General features: G+C 48.5%; 1 protein-coding gene across 2 annotated transcripts in view; it reads right to left on the reverse strand.

The window, feature by feature from the left end:
- Positions 1 to 23102, reverse strand: part of arhgef25b (Rho guanine nucleotide exchange factor (GEF) 25b) — a 61633-nt gene extending 38531 nt beyond the window's left edge. The window contains exons 1-2 of one of the 2 annotated variants that reach the window (XM_039746607.1): positions 22810 to 23102; positions 9578 to 9731 (exon numbers count right to left, since the gene is read on the reverse strand). In XM_039746607.1, coding sequence (XP_039602541.1) covers positions 9578 to 9731; positions 22810 to 22905 — 250 coding nt within the window. In that variant the 5' untranslated portion in view covers positions 22906 to 23102. The remainder of the gene's footprint in view (positions 1 to 9577; positions 9732 to 22809) is intronic. The other variant, XM_039746606.1, reaches the window with a different exon arrangement.
- Positions 23103 to 23542: the final 440 nt, after the last annotated feature.

The raw sequence follows: 23542 nt of genomic DNA on the forward strand, positions 1-23542 counted from the left end.
CCAGGCTGGCTCATAGGTTCTTATGGGCAGTAGCTCTGCCAGCCTGGCCTTAAGATTTAGTGCCACTTTCCCTAAAAGGGTATGTGCTTGATAGCAGAAATGTGTGGACATCTTGCATCAGCTCAAGGGGCGCAGCTTTGACAGTAAGATGGCAGTGGGAGGGTGAACCAAGGTGGGAGTGGGGGGTGTTTACTCACAGCTTTAAAGAAGGGTGGCACAAGGCCTGGTGTGATGTAACAGGAAAACCAACATGAGACAAACTCAAGTGTAAGGGGGGGCAGTGATTCAAAAGAGCCACAAATTAAAGAGGGGCTATTCCTCAGCAACTCTACAGGGGGCAGCAAAGACCCCCTCTTCCTTCATTCTGTTTCCTTGCCCATTTAAATGAATAAAATGATCAGATGACATGGAAACACAACATAAGGTCACAGGTTATTATTGGGGGAAGCGTATCTACTTCCCAACCAATTAGAACACACATATCCCTTCATGTGGACACACCCCCTCATGTGTGAGTTTAGGGGCGCCTGAAACGCCATGACCCAATCACTGATCCTGACAAGCGAAGTGTATGAGAGGAGGGGGCGTGATGATGTCACTCGGAGCATGACTGCCAGGGAGTGGGCGGTTCTAAGACAGTGGGCGGTGCTAACTTAGTCATTCATCCCTCCTCCACCATCACCTGTCACTTCAATGGCTACTTCATGTTAAGCCACACAGCACTTGTGAGCAAATACACTCCACACCCCCCCAACACCACACTCTAGGGGGCACTTTTGAAACACTTTGGTGACAGAAGATCGTCCTGTCATTTACATACTGGGTGGGAAATGAGTCCTTGTTTACTCTGAGGTAAGAACTGAATCCAGACAGATCAGTCACAGCAATGGCAAGTGTCCCTGTCACTCCCTGTGACAGATTACTGGCATTAGATGATGTCTGTCCTCTTTGTTATGATCTTGTCAGCTGTTCCCACACTGTGGTGACCTGTCAGGCTCCCTGCTGTGGCTCACTAAAGGCATGCTGTGCCACTGAAGGCTCCACCGTTCTGACAGTTTGATGCTTGACTTTGTGCAACATGTGCCAGGCTGCCAGCACATCACCCTGATATGCCAATGGCCTCTCTTTGTCAGCGTGTGTGGCTCTGAATGGTTTCCTTATGGGTCCTGTGAAAGGCACTATATGTGATTGGCATCCAGCATCACACAGATTCATCAGAGACTTTAGCTTCCTACTTGAAAGCTAATTATCATTTATATAGCGCCTTGCTCATTTACACTTGATGTGGAGTCTGTTGATGCAGATGGGTAACATCTGGGTGAGATGCCACAAAGGACCACCGAGAAGCAGCCCCAGCTTATTTTCCTGTTCCTTTTTTCTTTTTCTTCCAAGCCAGCCATAAAACATTTTTATTTGTCACTCGCTGTTTCTGGTTTTGTGAAGCCAAAGGAACGCAGCGGGCGGGGAGAGGCGGGTGCCAAGCGGCCAAAACTCGCGGACGAGGCGCCCGCTGCGGTTAGGCCGAGCCTTGTGATGCGGTCACAAATGAGAGACGCGTGGGGACACTGGGTGGCGCGGACCGCTCATTATGGTGAGCCAGAGTGAGAGGCGGGCAGACGACGCGGGTACCACCACAGTGGAAGGACAAGTGAAGTGTCATCGTCACGAGTCTAAAGTGACACCTCGAATCACCGAGGCCAGCAGTCACTGGGCGTCAGCCATGGGCTTGGCAGTGCCCCCTAGGTACCCTCCCTTCTCATGTGCACTCCTGCTCACTCTATTTGAATTATCCCTTCCCTGCCCACCTGTCTTCTCACCCCTCGACTGCCCCCTCACTCCTTTTGTCACTGTCCTCCACTGTCCCCCTCCATTCACACACTCGCTCTCCTCAGGACCACCTCACCCTCTATTTCTTTACACTCTCAGCTCACTCCAGTTACTCTGCGCTGTTACACCGCCATTGTCTCTGCTCATTATTCACTGCTCTTGCCCGTCACCCTCGGTTTGTTCCTCTAATCTCTGACGTCTCTGTCACTCTCCTCTCCCTTTCCCCAGATCTCTGTTTATGCTCCTTCTACCCTCCTCTTACTCACACAAAGCACTCCCCGCAATGGTCTAATCTCACTCCAGTTACCCCGCTATCTCACTCCCTCCACACTTACCACTCTTATCATTTTCGCTGCCCTCTGCACTCCTCTTTCTGGTCACTCTATTCTTTACACTTTCTTCTCACTCTCCTCAGTTTATATCTCACTCTAGTCACTCTGTCCCCTCACTCTTAAAGTGTTCATCGGCCCCTCTCTCCTCAGGCCCTTTCACTGCCCTCTACATCATAGTTCACTCCTCTTACTTCTCACCCTCTATTTCTTTACACTCCCCACGCACTCTTTTTCTGTTCTTCTCTCACTCCAGTCCCTCTGCTCCTCACTCCTAATACAATCTCCATTTCTACTCCTTTATTCTCACACTCCTCGTGTTCTTAACTCACTTCAGCTTCTCTGCCACCTCACTCCTAACTGATTTGTGTTTCACTTCTCTCACTCATTATCCCCTATGTTTTCACTCGCGTTTTCTTCTCTCCTATTGTCACTCCAGTTATTCCAGTCCCCTCAGTCTCTCTTCCCACCTCATGCTTCACTCCTCTTACTCCTCACTCTCTGTTGCTTTGCCCTGTCTTCACACTCTACCCCTGTTCTTTTTTCACTCTTGTGTAACCTTTGTCACTGCTGTCCACCTCCTGTCACACGTATGTCACTCTTCTTGTTCTTCCCCTCACTTCTTTTGCACTCTCTTTTTGCGTCACCACCTTCTGACTTGCCGTTTTGGTGTCACTCCTGATGCCAGGGCCTTGCGGTCCTGTGTTGATTTTATGTTGGTGTCCGTTATCTTCGTGTAAGTCAGCTGCTTTGTGCCATCGATGTCTCAGTGTCACATGGGGGGCCAGTGGAGTTGAGGGGTGCAGCGGTGATGATCCCTCAGGGTTCACCAAGCAGGACACTAAAGGGTTAAAGGGTCACATGCCAGGGCCACACCGTCAAACTGCCCTCTGGTAGCTCCTGGCAGCAGGTAATTAAAGTAGCAGGTGGTCCAGATGGCACCACTGGTAAGATGTCCCTTGAACCTTCTGCCAGTCCTATTGCTTTGAGAATGACCGATGCCCCTGCCTGTGCCCACATCAAAAACAACATGTAAATCACCTCAGGTGGGCGCTCTGCCACTAAAGGTGCCCATGCCAGGTCTTGTGCCCACAATATTTGGTGAGTAACTTCACCCACCTGTCTTTATCCACCTAATCCAGTTCAACATGAAAGCTGGCATCAGCAGGCACAAGGTGGGCACAGAATATGCACTGAATTTGCAATGATACAGAGAACATTGGCACGACTGTGCCTTGTAAATGATAAAATTTACACAGATCATTCCAGACCACCAGGGCAGCATAAAGGAACCTGCCGAAATGGGGCACTGGAATTCTGGCTGCCAAAAAGCCCGATCTGAAACCAGAAGTGTGTGCCCAAGGGGACAAACCAGAGAGCAAGACACAAGTGGCATGGATTCAAAAGACCACCCCATTTCACTTATCTTCAGTCCAAGAAGGGTTTATTTTATATAGCGCCTTTGAGACCCCTAAATCCAAGACACTTCCCTGTTCCAGATCCACAACATGCTCAGGGGGTTCTGGTGGGCTAGAAGGTCACAACTGATTGGTTTGGAGACCCAGAAGGGCTGCTGGGGGCTCCTTTGTGAGGAGGGGGCCATTTTGGACCCCAATGATGCCAGGTCTGGGATCAAAGATGATGTGTATTGTGCCACCCTCCAACTTGCCCACACCCCATAGTTGCCATGCTGTGCATGTAAAGCTTAATGGGAGCAGCTCTGTCATGGCCACTCCAGGAAGGCACCATAGGCATCTTGTGGTTACTCACTAGAGGGGCAGGTGGCAGTGTGCCCTCATTCCCTGGCATTGGGTCTCTGGAGATTCCAAGCTGTGTGACCAATGGGTGGATTCCATCATGGCAGACAACAAAAATGAGGTCCTGATGATGACTGCCAACCTGGAAGGTGAGCCCTGGAGGGTCTGCCATGTTCAGTTGTGCCACTGTGGTCAACCACAACAGAAATTCTCATTGTAGCAGTGGAACACATCAAAATTGGGGAAAAGCAAAGCAAAGTGACATCTTGAAGGAAGACGACAGCAAACATAGCCCTCCCAGATCAGAGCCCATGACAGAGATGAAGACCCCATGAAGCAGAGTGCAGCATCGCCCAAGGGGTCCTCAGAAAGTGTGCACCCCAAACAACTAGGCACAACTTCACATGGCACAACACGCTTGTGGGAGATGCCAACTGGGTCAGCACCTTGAGCTCAGGGTCACTGACATTGGCCAGGAGGAGGGTGAAGAGGCTGCTGGCTCAGGTGCCCTTTAGAGAGACAAAGTGCAAAAATGGAGGGTATCAGGGTGGAGGCAAATACTTTTTCACAGCACTGCTCTCATTTTCCACCATTTTCTTTAATGTTGGCATGAGGTGGTGACCAAAATGCTAAAAAAAATTAATTTTAAATGCTAACCGTTCAAATTTGTGCCAGGACTGCCACCTTCTAAATGCTACAGACAGGCTTGGCATCAGTTGCCCCTTTGGGTCATTGTCATGCCAGCCGGTGTGCCCCACTATTACTAACTCAGAAATGGGTGGCCACAGTCAAAGTATATGTTGAGTGCCAGTCTTCTTCATATATGACACAGAAAAGGTCTCTGCCAGCTGGGTTTTAGGCATTAGGGTGAAGACAGACTAGTTGAGGGCACAGAGGTGTTGGCATCAAACTAAAGGGTACGGGGGAACACGAACACAAGACAGGAGGCCCAGAGCAGCCAACACACCACCATGTTGTTAATTAATGGAAGGTCAGGTTAATGTTGCCTGGCAACCAAATGTGATGCCTGCTACAAAGGGGGTGTGGCTTGTTATGAGACGAGAGACTCTACATGGCCGGGGGTCCTCAAGACACAGTGCCCACTGGGAAGTCTACTGGAGGATGAACAGATTCAGATTCACAAGATAATGACCTTCTGAAAAAATTGCTAGAACATTCCTTTTGGAGAGCAACTTCCAGATGTCACGGCAGATGGTGCTGCCCAATCAAATGCCAGTTGATTTATAAATGAGCTCTGTTCATGTGGAGCACTAAAAGGGTGCCACCTAGTTCTGAAATTCTGCAACAGCAGCTAGAGACGTGATAGAACTACCATGCATGAGCACAAGCATACGATGGTACACAATGACGTCTTTGTGCCAAGCGTACTGACCCATGGCACACATGGCAGTCAATGCTAGACTAAAGTGTTCATGTTCTTGCTGACTATGCTGCCTGCTGTTAAGATAAAGTAACTACACCACCATGGATTGTACTGTATGTGATGCCAATTGGAATTGTCCTCACAGGCAGAAGATGCCTCCTCATAATTGTGCCCAGCAAGTTCGAACTTGTAAAATGAATTTTTCCTTTGTGTGAAGGAGATGATTCATATAGTGCCATCCCAAGGAGCTTCACAGTTATCAAGTCTGTGCAACGAGAACACCACTTGGGGTACGTAACGTGCAATGAGTCAGAGATGGGGTCTTTGTGCTTTATATAGTGCCTTTCTATACTGAACACTGCCCCAAAAAGTGTGATAAAGTCTTGAGCACCAATTGAGCAGAAATGGGTGAAGGGGCTGAGTGGGCAGCCTTGTGAGTCTGGGACTGATGCCCCCCAAGCAGGCTAAGGCCACATGTACTGTACATGTATGGAGTATGGAGGTGCCCACCTCAAAGGGCCAATGATCCTGCCAATGTGCCAAGTGGCTTGAGTTTCTAACAGTCAGGGATCTGCATCCGAAAGAGCTGAGGGTCTGATGTACATGTCATGTCATGCCAAGACCCTCGAGGTAACAGAGCCAGCGGGAGGCAAGGAGATCTAAGATGCTGCTGGAGTAATAAAGAACCTCCATCTATAGAGTGATCTGGTATATAGCGCCTTTCACATCATTCTGTTATTATGTGGCACCTTTCTATCTATCTATCTATCTATCTATCTATCTATCATATAGTGCCTTTCTATCTATTTATCTATCTATCTATCTATCTATCTATCTATCTATCTATCTATCTATCTATCATATAGTGCCTTTCACATCTATCTATCTATCTATCTATCTATCTATCTATCTATCTATCTATCTATCATATAGTGCCTTTCATATCTATCTATCTATCTATCTATCTATTATATAGTGCCTTTCACATCTATCTATCTATCTATCTATCTATCTATATAGTGCCTTTCACAGACATTGTATCACTCTATTTTATGCTGTATTTGTTATCTGCCTGTCTGTCTCTCTTTCATGTAGCTCCTTTTCAATCTATCTTTTCATTTTTTTATTCTGCTATTTTCTTCATTCCCTCCTTATCTCATATAGTGCCTTTCGCTTTATCCATCTACTTTTATGTGTCTTTCTTATCAGCCCGCTCTTTCCTTCTGTTCCACTCTCTCTTCTACATTGATCTGTCTATCACATATCACCATTCTTGTCTATTTACTGTATATTATATAGTGCCTTTCACAGCTGCCTGTCCATGTCACTGTGAGTTACTTCATTGATTTCTAGAGGAATTTAAAGGAATGTAAATCTAAAGACCCTAAGCCCCCCCACCCCGTTCACTTGTATCGAGATTCCATTTGAGTTTTTTTTAAGGGGACACGTCACACTAGCGACAGTTTGGGTTCAGGTAGGAATCAGAATTGACGGGCACAGGTGTGGGCACAGGTAGAGCAACTAGACTTAGTCTGGAAATGATGGAAAGGAAGTGAAGACAAACCAAGGAAAGAAAAAAACATAAGGAATACTAGGAACTGCTGAGCAGGAGGAAGAGCAGCGGCGAGTAAACAAAATGAATCCAAGGAACGCCATGAAACCAGAACGGGGGGTGTTTATCTGTCGTGGCTGTTTGTTTGTGTATTTACTGGCAGGGCTGGGCGCGCTAACTACACACAACCTAAGACAGCCTGTGGTGCTCCTCTGTTCAATGGGGGGAGCCTCTGCGACATTCGGCACAGATGATTGGCTCAGCAATGAGGATCTGCATCTCAGACCAGCCCCCGTTCGGCCTTATACTGCATACTAGGTAAAGGCAGACATCACCCTCTAGTGGAACAAACGAGAATCGAACGACATAGACACGGTAGGCACGGAAACGCGTTCTGTTCATGAAGTAGAAGCTCACTTCTGTCATCAGATCACCCGGTCACTTGTCTTTGTTATTCCAAGGAGACTCCATATAAACTCCAAAGGGCTCCCGCGCATCTGCACGCACCCGGGTTTAAGTTCCTAATTGTCTGCATTGAGTTTACGTGCGTCGTCCTGGTTCACTGCCACGCTTTGATCTCATTAACTCAGAGCGGAGCGCGCGTGCGCGTGTGTGTGAATGTGTAAATGCATGTTTGTGGGAGTGAGAGTGTAAATGAGTGTGTAAATGCATTTGTGTTTCTTCTGTAGAACGACTGGCACCCCGTCCAGGGTTGGTTCCTGTTCTACCCGTAGTGCCAGTTCTTGCATTGCTCCCAGCCTGGAGAGTGAGATGCCGACTGACTGGCGGTCACGTTATATAGCTCCTTTTCCAGAGGGAACACCTTATAGTCCCAGAGCTGAACCCCAGTTTTCATTTAAAAGGAGAGCCAGCAGGTCAGAGCTGTGAAAGGCGCTATATGAAATGAAGTTCGGTCTTTGTCATTTATTTCAGTTATTTGTGTCCCCCCCCATCCCTGTTGTTTAGCACAGGAATGCGAGTGAAACTCCGCAGCCCAACCTGAGAATGGCTGTACAGCGCGGGCTCAAGAGCTCTTTGTTGCGTACTGTATAGCGCCTTTCCATAGTAAACACCCGTCATGCACCGAACGCCAGGTCAGTCACCTAAGAGACCGCCGAGGTGACGCCCCCCCTGATTTTATGTCTCCGACTTGCCCAGCTGGGCTCCAGTGATTCCAGAAACTTTATTTTATAGCGCCTTTCAAGCCACATGCTTTGTTTAAACAAACAAGACCAGCTGACGGGGCAGAGCAGAGAACCAGGCCCGTTCTGTTTGCTCGGATTACAAAGACAGATGTGGGCATGATGGGCATGATGCCATAGCTTAAGCCCCTGGTTCCTACAAATATCAGCTGGTTTCAATGAGGTACAATATTTGTGACGCCATGTTTGCTCTGTAGGGACCAGCCATGCCTACCTCATGCCTACACACATTTCTTTATCATTGTTGTGCCCAAGTGACCAGAATGGCCATCTGTAGTGTAATGGGCACAGCCACACTATGGACACACTGTGAACCAGAGCTGGCTGCTGCTGTTGATACCTCATGGGTATAGTTGGCACCACAACAGTCATATGAGCAAAACATGGGCACAGCTGAATGAAGGGCACCCCGGGCACAGAAGGCTTTATTCGAGCAGTTTAGCCTGGCCGACTAATCAGAAACTGAGTCGCGGCCATCCACACACACACACACACACACACACACACACTCTGTCCTGGGCATGTGACGTGGTGAGTCACTGGACTCACTTGAGCGGCCACCAGCTGGAGGTGAGAAACTGTGCCAAGAACAACGAGTGCTGGAAAACAACAAGGCACTCATCACTGGCCTGCCGACCAAAACAAGGCCAACTGTGAAAGAGGGGCAGCCCAGCCCACCCAATGCCCCCAGAAAGTGCCCACTATAAAAACACCCTCCATACTGGTGGGCTTTCAGCTCGACAACCACAACTCTCAGTTTGTCTTTTCATTAATTCAGACAGACACCAGGGGGCGCCAGTAGACTTTGCAGGGTCTATCAGCGGGCAGTGGCACCACAGATGCCAATCTGCTCAGAGGCCAGGCCCATTTCTACCCTTGATGAGCATGCTAGGCATTTCAGGAGAAATAAGTGACCCTGTAAGGCAATAGGAGGGAGCCCCCACGCCTAGCAGAGATACCAGGCTTTGAGCTGACTGGCACACCCTGGTGGCAGGACAATGCAGAAGCTGTGCTCATCATCAGGGCATTGAGCTCCCTGCCACCTGGTGCTGGGGGGCACTAATGAACTACTGGTGTGCTGGTGGTGCTCTGGAGATCTGCTGGCTGGCACTCTTCAGCTGTTGGGCAGCTTTCAGCTCACTAAGTTGGCATGCTAGCCTCCATGACTTTTTCCAGGAGTTCAAAAAAAGTGAAGCCTGAGTGGGCAAATGGAGGGGCAAGAGCAGAGCCCAACGTGGCCCATGGGGTGATTCTCAGTCACCTGCCACTCTGACAGCAGCTCTTTGGACAGCTTGAGGAAACTTAAGACGCAAACAGGTAGAACATGGCAGAGCCACACAGATGACACCCAAGGTTCGGGCACAAAGTCATATAGCGCCTTTCACTGTAAGAAGGCTCCAGAATATGAGCTGTACAACAAGTACGACTGAGAGCAGGGTGTAAAATAAATAGAGGCACTCATCGCAGCCGTCCAGAGGGCACAGTCACTTGCTACATTCAGATGTCACCCGATTTGGGCATCCTACCTTCCTGGGGTAGCATGAGCCCCTCCACTCTGGTGAAGCCCCCGGAGGAATTGAGGAGAACTTGCGACAGGTCCCAGTGCTCCGAATCCTGGCCACTCTCCATACTGGACGACGTCTCGGTCAGTTCTGAGTCCTCCACGGCCACCTCAGACAGCTGTCAATGGAAGGGCAGACGAGAGGGTTAGTGAAGGGGACAATGCCAGCTGGGGGCAATGCCACTCTACTGCGCCGACACAAGGGGTCTGAGCCCTGGGGGTGCGTCAGAGCGCCACCTACAGGAGGACACATCAGTTAAAGCACTGCTGTGCACCTGAGTTTGGAGTGAGTGTATTATATAGCGCCTTTTACGATGATGTGAACGCAGTGACATTCTTGAAAATGACCCTCAATGTGAAACTTGCCACCCGCTTCAACTGGAGCATGCATATCAAGTCGTGTCACCTCACATCGTGCCACTTGATCCTACATCAAATCACATTTGCTGCACTTCATCATCGTGGTCAGTCAGGTCACCTCATAACACGTCGCTTCACTTCTTGTCACCTCATCACGTCACTAAAGTCCAAGTTTCATGAGTCCACTTCACATCCTGTCACCACATTACATTTTGTCACTTCACATCATTTCATGTCATGTCATGTCACCTCCTGTCATTTCACTTGACTTCATGTCACTTGTCACCTGCCATGCTTTGACTTCTCGTCCTATCACATGACTTTAAATCGCGTCACTACACCTCAGATGGCGTCCCATCATTTCACATCACATCATGTCACTCCTGTCACCTCCCTTGACTTCACTTCATATCACATGACTTTATGTCACCTCAGATCACATGACTAAACTTTATATGGCATCGCTGTCCTTCATGTCACCTCACTGGCCATCATTTCAGATGACTTCATGTCACTTCATATTATGCCACTTAACCTTCTGCCACTTCAGCTGACGTCATAGGACATTGTGTCCCTTTAGTTCACGTCCCACAATCTCACGTCACATGTCATCAGCAGATTTCATGTCACTTCGCCTCACGTCCTGTCACCTTTCATCTGGCCTGAAAACGTGACCAAACATCATATCACATTGTTATGTCATGTCATTTCATGTCACCTCACTTCATGTTAATTCGCATCATGTCACTTCATGTTACGTTACTTTACTTAATGTCACTTCATATCACTTCCTGTCACCTCAAATCTCTAAACTTCAAGTCACTTTCCTCCCCTTCACCTCAGCTGACATCACGTCACATCATGTCACCTCTCTTCACTTTATTTCAAATCCCACGATGTCACTTCACTTCATAGCACTTGTCTTCATGTCACCTCACATCAAGCCACTTCATTGATCACATTATGTCACGTCACGTTATGTCACCTCATTTAGTGTTAATTTTCTTTGCGTCACTTCAGGTCACCTCAGAATACATCACAAAACTTCAAGTCACTTTACCCCACCTCACTTCATCAGACATCATGTCACTTCATGTCACTCCCCACAATGTCACTGCATGTTCCATCATGTGACTGTCGCCTAGTGAGGGTCTCAGGGCCCAAGCAGAGCTGACCAGACTTGCCTGTCCACCCAGATGGTGGACTGCTGTGACCCTTCATGGTCTCCAGTGGTCCATGTGACGCCTTTGAGAGGCTGAGGGTCCCTCTCTCTAGCAGCAGGTGGCACAGCAGTTTCTCTAGTATGGCATTAGGCATGTCACCTCAGCCACTCATGCCAGGGTTCTGATGGCCATGGTCAGTGACAATGGGGATGTCACCCAACTTTAAAAGGACTTTATCATGCCCAGTGGACTGCTGCCATGTCACTCATTCGGTGGTCCCTCTCACATTCATGATAATTGATGAACAAGACCCTGCGGGGCACATAGGGCTCCCCCACCTATGCACATTCCACTCTAAGACACCCCAGCGTGTGTGTCAGAGGTCAACAGGATGGGGCACTGCCACCCTCAGGTGCCCAAAACTAAATAACCTCTGAGCCTTGGCAGACAACTTGGCACGCTTGGCAGAGGCCTTTGGCCATTTAACTCCTGGAGGACCCCCTGAGGTTCACAGGCCTGAGCTGTCTTTGGGTGGTACTGGAAGAAAGGCAGCAACAAGGCCTGAAGGGGGCGCCAGTCCATTACAGGACAACTAGACTGTGAGGGTTCACCAGCAAGCCCCATGCCCATCACCACCTTTGCAGGGGGGTCTTCAGCAGGTCCACTGAGACTCGATACCCTCCAAGTCCCTGTCCGGGCCTAAGCCTTTGGGGTGGGATTTGGGGGTGGCTGCAATGCCTTTCTGACATGACTAGAGGGGCCCTTACCCTGTCACGTTTGGGTGCTGCCAGTTTGATCCAACAGGTCCCAGTCAGTACTGGGCTGAAGTGCAAGAAACAGAATACTTGGGGCCGTGTGGTGGTCCTGGCATTGGAAAGGAGACCCCGATTTAAGAAGAGCCAGTTTTAGGGTGCGATTCCATAAGGGAAGGTGGCAGAACATAAGGAGACAAGACAGAGGAATCAGCAGCAGGGTGGGTTGAGTATATGGCATGGAGCAAGGTGGTCCTGGGTAAAGTCAACAAAATAAAGTGGTAACCCTGAGCAACCCGAGAAGTGATGAGTGTGTAAAGGCAAAAGTGACAAGGGGGCACCAGCAAGCCACCAAGCTCATGTCCCGTGAGGTCACATCTTCAGCAGCTCCTTATGAGGGCTCCTTTATCTGGGCTTTGCTGCCACCTGCTGTTCTCGATAGGAACTGACTCGGTCCTTAACTCAAGCTGCTGTGTTCTTCGGGCCACCTGCCCCCTAATGTCACTTACATGGCACACTGAAGTTCACATATGACAACATCATGGTGGTGATGAGACACCAATGTCCATTCTCCACTGAGATGGTGCCCAGCGCCTCCTGATGCCCGGTGATGCCTATGTCGACTTGCTATACCTCGGTCAGACTGGAGATTTTCCTGCTGGCCTGGACATTGGGGACAGGCTTTGCTCCCCTGATGAAGTGTTGGCCAGAATCTGTGGGAAATCCCAAGGTGGGTGAACACTCTACACTGGACTGAGTGGCACACTTTGACCAGTCCTGTACACTAGTCACGCTGGCCTCTTGTCTTGGTGACATCTAGAAAAGGTGAGCCATGTATCCTGGTAAAGCATTACCTTGTCAGTCCCACCAGAAGGGGGCGATACCTCCCAGGACAGTCAGTAATGTTAGTAGAGGGGTCCAATGTGTAAGGCACTATATGAACCAGGTGCTGCGACCGCAATGGCCAACCTGCCCTCAGTTCGGTGGCAGCACAACAGACAGAAAGGAAGTGGGTTTTCAGTCACCTACAGGCAGTGGGCTTACTCTAAAGATAGCCCGGACCACCATAGGAATGGTTCGTTTACGGCCCGCCCACCGAGATACGCCTCACCGTGGCTTCAACTTGACGCCAACACAAAAGAAAAGACCGGCCTGTCACTTTCCCACACTGCTGAGGGGACAAAACTCGAAGACTAACACCGAGGACCAGAGGGGTCAAAGTGACAAAGAGTTCACTTTATATAGCGCCTTTTAACAAGCATGCAAGCAGTGCCTTGATACTTCTACCTTGAACCGGATTAAGGGTCATGCATGTGACTGGCAGGGTCACACAGGGAGTCTGTGATGGGGACTGGCGTGTTTATATAGCGCCTTTCAGAAACTTTGTGGCTTTACATTCCAGTTATTTCTGTAAAATGAGAATTACCAGGGAAAAGGAGACCACTTTATGTCATCTAGGTGGTCCCTGGCAAAGGCTGGACGGACCTGACCACTGGTCATCTATATAGTGCCTTTCAATCCACAGGTGAACCTTAAAGACACTTATGGGTTTATATGATTGGGTTTTTGCTTCACCTGAGCAGGTGGTTTGGCTCAACCGTGTCCCAGTAGTGGAGACGCCCCCCCCAACACTGCTGACTCTATATAGTGCCTTTCAGCTGTCAACACACTCTCAATGTTACATATGGGCTAATGTCACACTGGCTTCAATGTTCCTATAATGTGACAAAAGGTAAGGGGGTCACATTTGACGGGGGTCACTGGTACGGTATGTCAATTTTATAAAGCGCCTTTCAATCACCCATATAGCCTCAGTGGCATTGATGACATTATGCTATCTTTATTTCTAATAGAGACACGGCAAAGAAAGACTTACAGGAATCAGTGGTGACTGTATATAGCGCCTTTCAGCCAACGACAGATTCTCGATGCGATCTGCGAGTTTACACTTCACTTGCTTTCAAAGTTCTACCATATTGGCAGTAGCAGGTGAAAAAGACAACTGGGGAGTAAACAAGACAGCTGGTGAGTCTATATAGCGCCTTTCAATTAAGAAAATGGCCATTTGGAAAATGTCGACCACTTGAGGGCTTGGTTTTAATGTTACATTGGGGGTAGTGACCCTTCTTCTTTGACACTTTTAATACTTATTAGGGGCTTAGCCACACACTGTTAAAGGCATTACATAGTGTTTGGGGTCCCTGTTGGATTATTCTGTCTGGGGCTGTGCCCCCTTAGAGTTATCCATGCATATCAGGTATTATAATAGAAGGTGGGGAGGGAGGGTGGTGGGCTATTGAAGGGCTGGATTGCAGACATCATATGAAGGATGAGGGGATCAGAAGATCAGGTGCTGATACCCCCCTATGCCCCCACCAAGGATGCCACTTGGTGATGCCCATATCAAAATTCACCTGGAACCGCCCAAAGAGCCATCTCTTATTGGCACTCGGACTGGCGCTCCTGTCAGCTTCAAAGGTGCTGCAGTGCCACCTAGTGTTTAACTGTTTGTTTGTTGTTTTAATTTATTTAACAGTCAAGAAACGGGTGTCCTCTTGGTGACTCAACACGTCGCTGTGACCAGTGTGACTGTGTGGACCCTTGTGGGAGAGGAGAGTCAAGAAGGTGACTCTGTATAGCACCTTTCAATCTACCAAGGGTTTGCATTTGTTTAAGCGTTTCTACAATGTGAGCAGCGGCAGGTGAAGAAGACCCACTCGGGGTCACACAGGGGGTCAGCAGCAGGAACTAAACATTAAAACTGGAGCTTCAATATAGCGCCTTTCATTCAACAGTATAATCATCCATCCATCCATTGTCTAACCCGCTGAATCCGAATAGGGTCACGGGGGTCTGCTGGAGCCAATCCCAGCCAACACAGGGCACAAGGCAGGAACCAATCCTGGGTAGGGTGCCAACCCACCGCAGGACACACACACAAACACACCCACACACCAAGCACACACTAGGGCCAATTTAGAATCGCCAATCCACCTAACCAGCATGTCTTTGGACTGTGGGAGGAAACCGGAGCGCCCGGAGGAAACCCACACAGACACGGGGAGAACATGCAAACTCCACGCAGGGAGGACCCAGGAAGCGAACCCAGGTCTTTCACCTCCATATTACTTACAGGTTTGTATTTGTTTAAGCGTTTCCACAATGTGAGCAGAGGCAGGTGAAGAAGACCCACTCGGGGTCACACAGGGGGTCAGCAGCAGGGACTAAACATTACAACTGGAGCTTCAATATAGCGCCTTTTATTCAACAGTATAATCATGAATGGGGTTAACATTACGTTTGCTTCTAAATTTCTACATGAAAAAAATGGGGTATTCAGACTGGCACAGCAGGTCATTGGCAGGGAATGAACTTCAATGGTAGCGGTTATATATAGCGCCTTTCAATTAACAGCATAATATCAGTGTAATTTATATGTTTATATTATATTTGTTTCCACAGTTCTACTATTCAGACTCACCTGACAGGGCATTGGCAGGAAATGAACTTCAGCTGTATATAGCGCCTTTCAACCTGTAACATGGTCTCAATGCCATTATATTTGTTTCCACACTTCTACAGTATGAGCAGAGGAAGGTGAAGAGGAGGCACAAGGGTTCAGATTGGGATTACTGGCAGGGTCTTAACATAACTGGTGCTTCTATTTAGCGCCTTTCAGCCTGTAATGCCATCTCAATATTATTTATGGTTCAGCATGGCATTTGTTTCTAAATTTCACAGAAATAAATAGGCTGAATGAACCTAAGCACTACTGATTCTATATAGCGCCTTTCACTTAACTCTTTCACCTCCATATTGCTTACAGGTTTTTATTTGTTTAAGCGTTTCCACAATGTGAGCAGAGGCAGGAGAAGAAGACCCACTCGGGGTCACACAGGGGGTCAGCAGCAGGGATTAAGCATTAAAACTGGAGCTTCAATATAGCGCCTTTCATTCAACAGTATAATCATGAATGGGGTTAACATTACGTTTGCTTCTAAATTTCTACATGAAAAAAATGAGGCATTCAGACTGGCGCGACAGGCCATTGGCAGGAAATGAACTTCAGCAGTAGCGGTCTATATAGTGCCTTACAATCTGTAACATGGTCTCAATGCCATTATATTTGTTTCCACACTCCTCCAGTATGAACAGAGACGGGTGAAGAGGAGGCACTCGGGGTCAGATTGGCAGGGACTTCATTATAACTGGTGTGTCTATATAGCGCCTTTCAGCCAGTAATGTCATCTCAATATTATTTATGGTTCAACATGGTATTTGTTTCTAAATTATACAGAAATAAATAGGCTGAATGACCTGAAACACTAGTGATTCTATATAGCGCCTTTCACTTAACTCTTTAACCTCCAGATTACTTACAGGTTTGTATTTGTTAAAACGTTTCTTCAATGTGAGCAGAGGCAGGAGAAGAAGACGCACTCGGGGTCACACAGGGGGCTCAGTGGCAGGGAATGATCTTAAACTTGAATGCTACTCATTCTATATAGCGCCTTTCAACTCACTGTATACCCCAAGGTGTTTGATGAGTTTACATTGCAGTAGTGCGAGGGGCTCACATCCATTGTCACCCATGTTGTCCCATTCTATATAGCGCCTTTCAGTGGAGTCCACGATGGCCTCAATTGTTTCCGCAGAGTGATGGGGTGGCAGGGTCTCAAGCTTCTCGTCATGTCCATCTGTGGTTCCGACATTTCAGATCATTCAGGAGGTCTTTCAGCACTCAGTCAAACCAGTAAGGCAGGGCTTTGAAATCCCAGAGATCCCAGTAAAGATTCCAGTTGGATCGGCTCCTTGTGCTTCATTCGTAAACAGACTCTCATTATTTATGGTGGGATATGAAGAAAGACCCTCTGCCTCCATCGGATTGTTTGCTTAGAAGACCTCAATGAGCGATTCCAGGCAGTTGGAAGGAAATGTAAAAGGCGCTATATACTGCAAAAAATAGACAGGGAAGGTGAAGTTTGGGAACCGAAGTGGGCTCGCCGCTCAGACACGTGGCAGGGTGACAGGACCTTCCTAAAACCAGAGAATGCTGCCCACCTGTAGCACCACAGACTGGCATTAGTGCACTGGTATCGACTGAGTGGCACTGAGGTGCAGAGCCAGCAGCCAAACTGGACTGCCCATCTCAAACTCCAACCAGTGGGTGCAATGTGGGCACATCTGCATTTTAAAGCACCTTCAGGTGGTCTTCACGATGGAAAGACTCTATATCAAGCAAGTTTCACAGCAGGGTACCACCCGAGAGACCCAAGGCTGGCAGTTTAATCCTCTTCTGAACCTGTAGGCGCAGTACTAGACACAAACACTAGGGGGCGCTCTGCAGTCTTAATGTATACAGTATATACACACACACACACACACACGTGGGTCCTCAGATGACCATGCATCCTGCCCTGCCTTGTGCCCAGTGCTGCCAGCTAAACCTCTGCCCCATGGTGACCCTAAAAAATATTTTATAGGTTTGTTTGGACCCCCCCAAAAAGTCCCAGTGTTGAGTCCTCGGCTCTTTTAGGTCAACATTGTGCATCAGTGTGGCCCCCTAGTGGCCGACGTATTGTCATGTGTCCATTTCATCAGCCCTAGTGTGACCCTGAAATCAAGAGTGTGACACCCTTGGGGTCGTGCTCCCTATTGAAAGGCACTATACACCTACAAAATGGTGACCAGTGTGACCCTGAGTACAGCATCACACCTACTGGGACCCACAGTGTAGAAGTTTATGGCACATGGTGAGCACTTTATGGTGATGGAGACAATAGGAAGGCGCAATTTAAAGTGACAATTTCAGTCACCCTCTGTGTCCTCAAGGAAGTCAGTACAGCGCCAGTGCTCACAACATACAAATAAGAATATTTGTGTAAAATGAAAGGCGCTATATAACATGACTAGCACACTCGCCACTTCACCTGCTGGGGTTCAAGTGGTGAGAATATTGAAGAAACTGCGGACCACTTGGAATGATGAGGAGTCAAAGGAAAGGCGCTATATAACATGACAAGGTCAGCATTTCAGTCACTTTGTGTCACCCGCAGGCCCTCACAGAACTGAAATATCTTAGAAGGCGTTGATCACTGAAAGGCGCTATATAAAACAAAAAACGTAGGGCTTCAAAGTGCTCCAGCATCACTCTGTGTGACACCCAGGCGTTCAAATATTCCCACCAGACCCCTTGAGTGTTGACAATTGAAAGGCGCTATAAAGTATGACACGCTCAGCAGTCCAATCCCCCTGTCTGACCCCTCAAATAGTCACAGTATTGAAACATTCCTGTTGTGTAACTTGCAAGGGTGTCAATCACTGAAAGGCGCTATATAACATTATAATGTCAGCAGCTCAACCACCCAAGTGCTGGGAGTCCTGAAATATTTCTGTCAAACACCTTGGGCATTATAACTGAAAGGCGCTATATAACATTATAAGGCCAGCGGTTCTCGTCACTCTTTGTAGGCTCAGGTGCTCACAGTCCTGACATTTTCCTGTTAGACACAGTTGGGGGAATTTAACCACTGAAAGGCGCTATATAACAAACAAGACCAGCAATCCAGCATGCATCACTCTGTGTGAACCCCCCAAGTGCTCACAGTACTGTCAGACACATTGAGAGGGGGTTAACCACTGAAAGGCGATATATAACATGACAAGGTGCTGTGTGACCCCCTCCAAGTGCTCACAGTACTGTCAGACGCATTATAAGTGGGGGGACAACCATTGGAAGGCGCTATATAACATGACAAGGTGCTGTGTGACCCCCTCCAAGTGCTCACGGTACTGTCAGACGCATTGAAGGGGGGGGCAACCATTGGAAGGCGCTATATAACATGACAAGGTGCTGCGTGACCCTGTGAGACCCCACAAGTGCTCACAGTACTGTCAGATGCATTGTTAACCACTGAAAGGCGCTGTATAACAGGACAAGGTCTTTAATGACCTCTCAAGTGCTCGAAGGACTAAAATGTTCCCGTCAAGTGCCTTCCAATGTTGTTAGCCCCTGAGAGGCGCTATACAAAGTGAGTTTTAGACCACCTTAACATTCAAACTGCTGAGTTAATCCTCTGGAGGACGCTAATCCCTGAAAGGCGCTATATAACAGGACGAGCTCACCCGTGTAGAGATCTGTAAATCAGACCCATGGGTCTCCGCCCTCACCCCTGGCCCTTTCATGCCCCCTTTAAGCCCCCCATTCACTCTCCGTGCACGGCGCCAGCTGGTGAACGCGCGCCGCAGGGAAGCCCCTCCAAGTGCTTGGGTTCCGGGACCCCCGACAGTATCAGCCTTCCCAGAGAAGCTAAGCGTCAAGTCAGCCCAGCATGTGGAGTCCATCTGGTGAGCAAGTGCGCCGATCGGGGGTCCACACCGCTGAGCTGCTGCGCCCGTCAAATCGAAAGCAGCTGCTGCTCCTCCGTGCCACTCCGTCGCCATTCCCAGGCATCGAATTTCACTGCGGGAATTGTGCGCCGTACCGCATTCTTCGTCTCCGCGGATATTTTTAACTATCGACTGAAACTCCCTTCGACCCCAACGCGCGCGCGACCCTCTGGGATGTTTGTTCTACCTGCTAGTTGGGCTGACGTCTCGCTCGGGGGGCGTCCGTCATGTCGCCGGATGAAGTTTTTATTTAACCCTTTGAAGGCAAGGAGTCAAGAGAAACCTCCCATGTCGCTCCGGCAGTGTACCCAATTATAGCGCCTTTCACGCCTTAGTATAAAATGGCGACAGGATTCGACTTTTGGAAGCGGTCACTCAAACTTTATTTTATATAGCGCCTTCGTACGTCCTCAGCCTGCTTTAATACACTATGACACGATCACGCTGTGTGACCCCCCCTAGGTGCCCACAGTACCAACAGCTATGAACAGCATTCAGAGTGGTCATCAGGGTAAAGCTGGCACTGTATCTGATTTACGAGCACATTTAGTCGTGGAGTGAATAGAGTGGCGTGCAGCAGCGCCCCCTGCCTTGCACTAAATGCACCACAATACTGCTGAGCCCACCCTGGACGGGATGCAAGTTTATAGAGCGCTATTCTAACTTGACGTACAGGTGTCGCTCCTCTGTCGGCAGAAATGAAACTGCCTTTATTTTATATAGCGCCTTTCCGTGAGCATCATTTGTTTCCTCCCCAGGGTGTCAGTGCTGCCACCTTTTGCTTTAGACTGGCTGGAATTTTGGCCACAAGAGCGAGCACAGGGACAAGGTGGCCTGAGGAGTGTAACACATGTAGCCCACTAGGTGGCGCCTGTTTCGTTAATTCAGCTCATAAGGAATTGGCAGGCTGGTAAGTAAGCACTGGAAATGGATTGTATGGCTGCATGTCTCTGGGCTGCCAGTGAAAACCTGCCCCTCCCATAGAGCGTGCCAAGAACGCCCTGGCACAACATGCCACCCAACTGTATATCACCAGCTAGCCTAATGAAAGATGATACCGAGGTGGCCACAATGTGTCAAATGAAGACAGAAGTTTCGAGGCCACAGAGGTCCAAGGTTCAGATCTCATGCCATGCTGCTGTCTGAGTGGTGTCCGTATGTTCTTCCCGTGCACCTTTTCTCCATGTGCTCAGATTTATGGACCTGCATTGGCCATGAGTGGGCTCTGTGATGGAGGGGCACATCGTCCAGTGATTGACTGCCTTAATGTGTTTTTTTGGAGGACTTCTGACTGGCAGGTGCCAAGCAGTGCCCACCTCTTACTTCAATAACCATTAAGCCCCCTTTCAATATAATTTGTTCCCACTGCTTCCCGACTAACTGTTCTATATGGGTAAGAATAAGAATAAAAGAAACAGGCGCCGCCTAGTGGATCATATGTGTTACACTCCTCATGTTGCCCTGTCCTAGTGCTGGCTGGTGTGATCCACCCAAGTGTTCAAGTACCTACATTTTAAAACACAAGACAATGGCATTGACTCTCTAGGGAAGAAACAAATGGTGATCACTAGGAAAGGCGCTATATGGAATTCAGCAAAAAGTCACAAGATCAGTTTCCACCCAGGGAGGCGCTATAGCTGTAAATCAGGTTTGAAATGTCACTCGCTATGGAAAGGCACTTTATAAAGTCATACAGTTCAGTATGTGACGATGTAAAGCCCACTTGTGCAAGTCCTTGGTATGCAGTTCACTAGGAAAGGCGCTATATAAAGATGACAAAACACAGGGCCACTAGTGACTCCAGCTGTGATCCTGAGCAGGTCACCTCATAAACCAATGCCTACTTTCCTACTCATGTTACATACAAATGGAAAGGCGCTATAAAAAGTAAGCAATAAAAGTCACAAGTGCCATTTCCACCAGTGGAGGTGCAATACATTCAAGTCTGACATGTCACTCACTTTGGAAAGGCGCTTTATAAACTCCTAAGGCATCAGGTTCAGTCTGTAAAGATGGGAAGCCCACCTGTCAAAGTTCAAGTAGGAAAGGCGCTATATTAGGATGACAAAACACAGGACTTTGTGACTCAAGCTGTGATCCTGAGCAGGTCACCTCTCAAGCCAGTGACAATTGTCCTGCACATGTAAGGCACAGTCATTAAGGTGCTATATAAAGAGGGTCACATTCAGGGTTACGGGTTCAGTTCCCACTACGGACACCTTGTAAGACCGTCAGCAGGTCGCCTTACAAACCAATGCCTACCGTCCTATTCATGGAACACACAGATGGAAAGGCGCTATATAAAGTAAGTAAAAAGTCACAAGTGCCATTTCCACCCATGGAGGTGCCATAAATTCAAGTCTGATATGTCACTCTCGCTGTGGAAAGGCACTTTATAAACTCTTTAGGCATCAAGTTCAGTCTGTAAAGTCCCTAATAATAATAGTAATGATACATTTTATTTATATTGCGCATCATATTAAACAATCTCAAAGTGCTACAAAATAAGAATAAATTAACAAACAAGATAATCTATAGAAATAATTTAACAAAATGCCTTTCTAAAAAGATAAGTTTTTAGATTTAATTTAAAAGCATCCGTCGACTGTGGGATGTGGCGCACTAGGGAAGGTGCTATAAGGCACAGGGGCAGAGTTGGTAAGGTGCCATACACAGATGGTCAAATTCAAGGTCATTAGTCCAATACCCACTGGTGGCAACAGGTAAGTTCTAGTGCAGGCCACCTAATAAGCCAATCAGTAAGGCGCTATATAAAGTCAGTCCTCTGCTCTTACTCCATCCCAGAAATATGCCAACTATTCCACTCTACCTGAGTGCCAGCTTTGTCACATTAGTTAAACCCCTCAATATACCAAGCAGGGGGCACTGATATCTCCTCACAACATTACATGATAAAACAAGTACACATATTGCCCATACCATAGGCTACCCTCGGCAACCTGGGCATGGCGTTCACTTCATCGATTTGTCATTTCTGCACAAAGATGTGCTCTGTATCCCAGTAGTGCCCCCTTGGCTGGTGACCACATTCTTTCTGTGCCACCTTACCACAGCATCTCCCATGTGCTGCCCTTTGCCCAGGCACATTCTCCTCAGCTTTCACTGCTTGCATTTTTTGAGTCCCCTTATTTCAATAATCTGTCACCAGATGGCATTGTAAAGCTCTGACTGTGAAAGGTGCTATATGGAGCTTGATTTAAAACATGGTAATGCCCTACACTGGGTGAGGTCATTTTTGCCCATTTTTTACTGCAGTGTGCCCTCATTTACTTTATCAGAGTGTGGCACAATCTAAAGCAGGTAAAGGAGGTCTGGTTGGCATCTACTCTTTCACCAGTCACCCCATCCTAGGATGTGGCGCCTGCTGCCATGCACTTTGGGCACCTTATGACAAATAAGGAGCACAGCAGCCACCACTACCAGTGTGAAGTGCCACCCCATTTGCCCAGGTGGATGCCTTCTAATGCTGGCCTCCAATGGATGAGTCTGCACCGCCGTGTCCATCCACTTACCCACTGCTGACCGGGCAGCGCGAAGGAGCTGAGGATGTCCGCCATGGCGCCCAGCATCTGGTCGGTGCGCCCCGAGTTTTTGGGTAGAGCCTTCATGGTCTCTTCTATCGGTCCCTCGTCCTCCTTGCTTGTTTTTTTCTTCTTTCTTTTTCGTCCCCACTCAGTTCCTTCCCCAGTCGCCAGTGTGTGGCATCTTCCGAAAAGTCCAATAGCCAGTGGCAGGGCAGCCCTCCCTGGAAGGAGTCCAATCTTGAGGGTCCGAGCGCCTGGGCTCCCCTTGGCCTGTGGAACGTCACCAGCTGACTCAAGCGGCAAAGTATGCGGGCAGAGTTGCGAGAAGCCGCTACGCCCCTGCGTCCAGAGTGCGCTCGCCGCCTGTGATTGGCTGACCGCTGTGGGCCCTCCCCCTGCTCCCGCTCACCCCTCCCCCTTCACTGTCGCCTTGGAGTTTCTTTTTTTTTCCTTTCCAGACTGTTTTTCTCTCCATCTGTAGGCCCACCGTGTCTGAATGCTGTCCGGCCCCCCTTACCTCCCACTTCCCCATGCCTTCTTCAGATTTACATCTGACTATAGAAGGGATTTTAATGTCTGGCCTTTCTACAGGCAGGTCCCTGACCCTTGAGTCCACTGGGGGCCACCCTTCGGCTCAGTGTCAAAGGGGGGTCCCATGACGACATAAGTTGGGACTGAACAAGCTTGGGTGGGACTCGGCTGCTGACGCCTAAATATGGAT

This window comes from Polypterus senegalus, chromosome 3 (genome assembly GCF_016835505.1).
Source record: "Polypterus senegalus isolate Bchr_013 chromosome 3, ASM1683550v1, whole genome shotgun sequence".
Taxonomy (NCBI): domain Eukaryota; kingdom Metazoa; phylum Chordata; class Cladistia; order Polypteriformes; family Polypteridae; genus Polypterus; species Polypterus senegalus.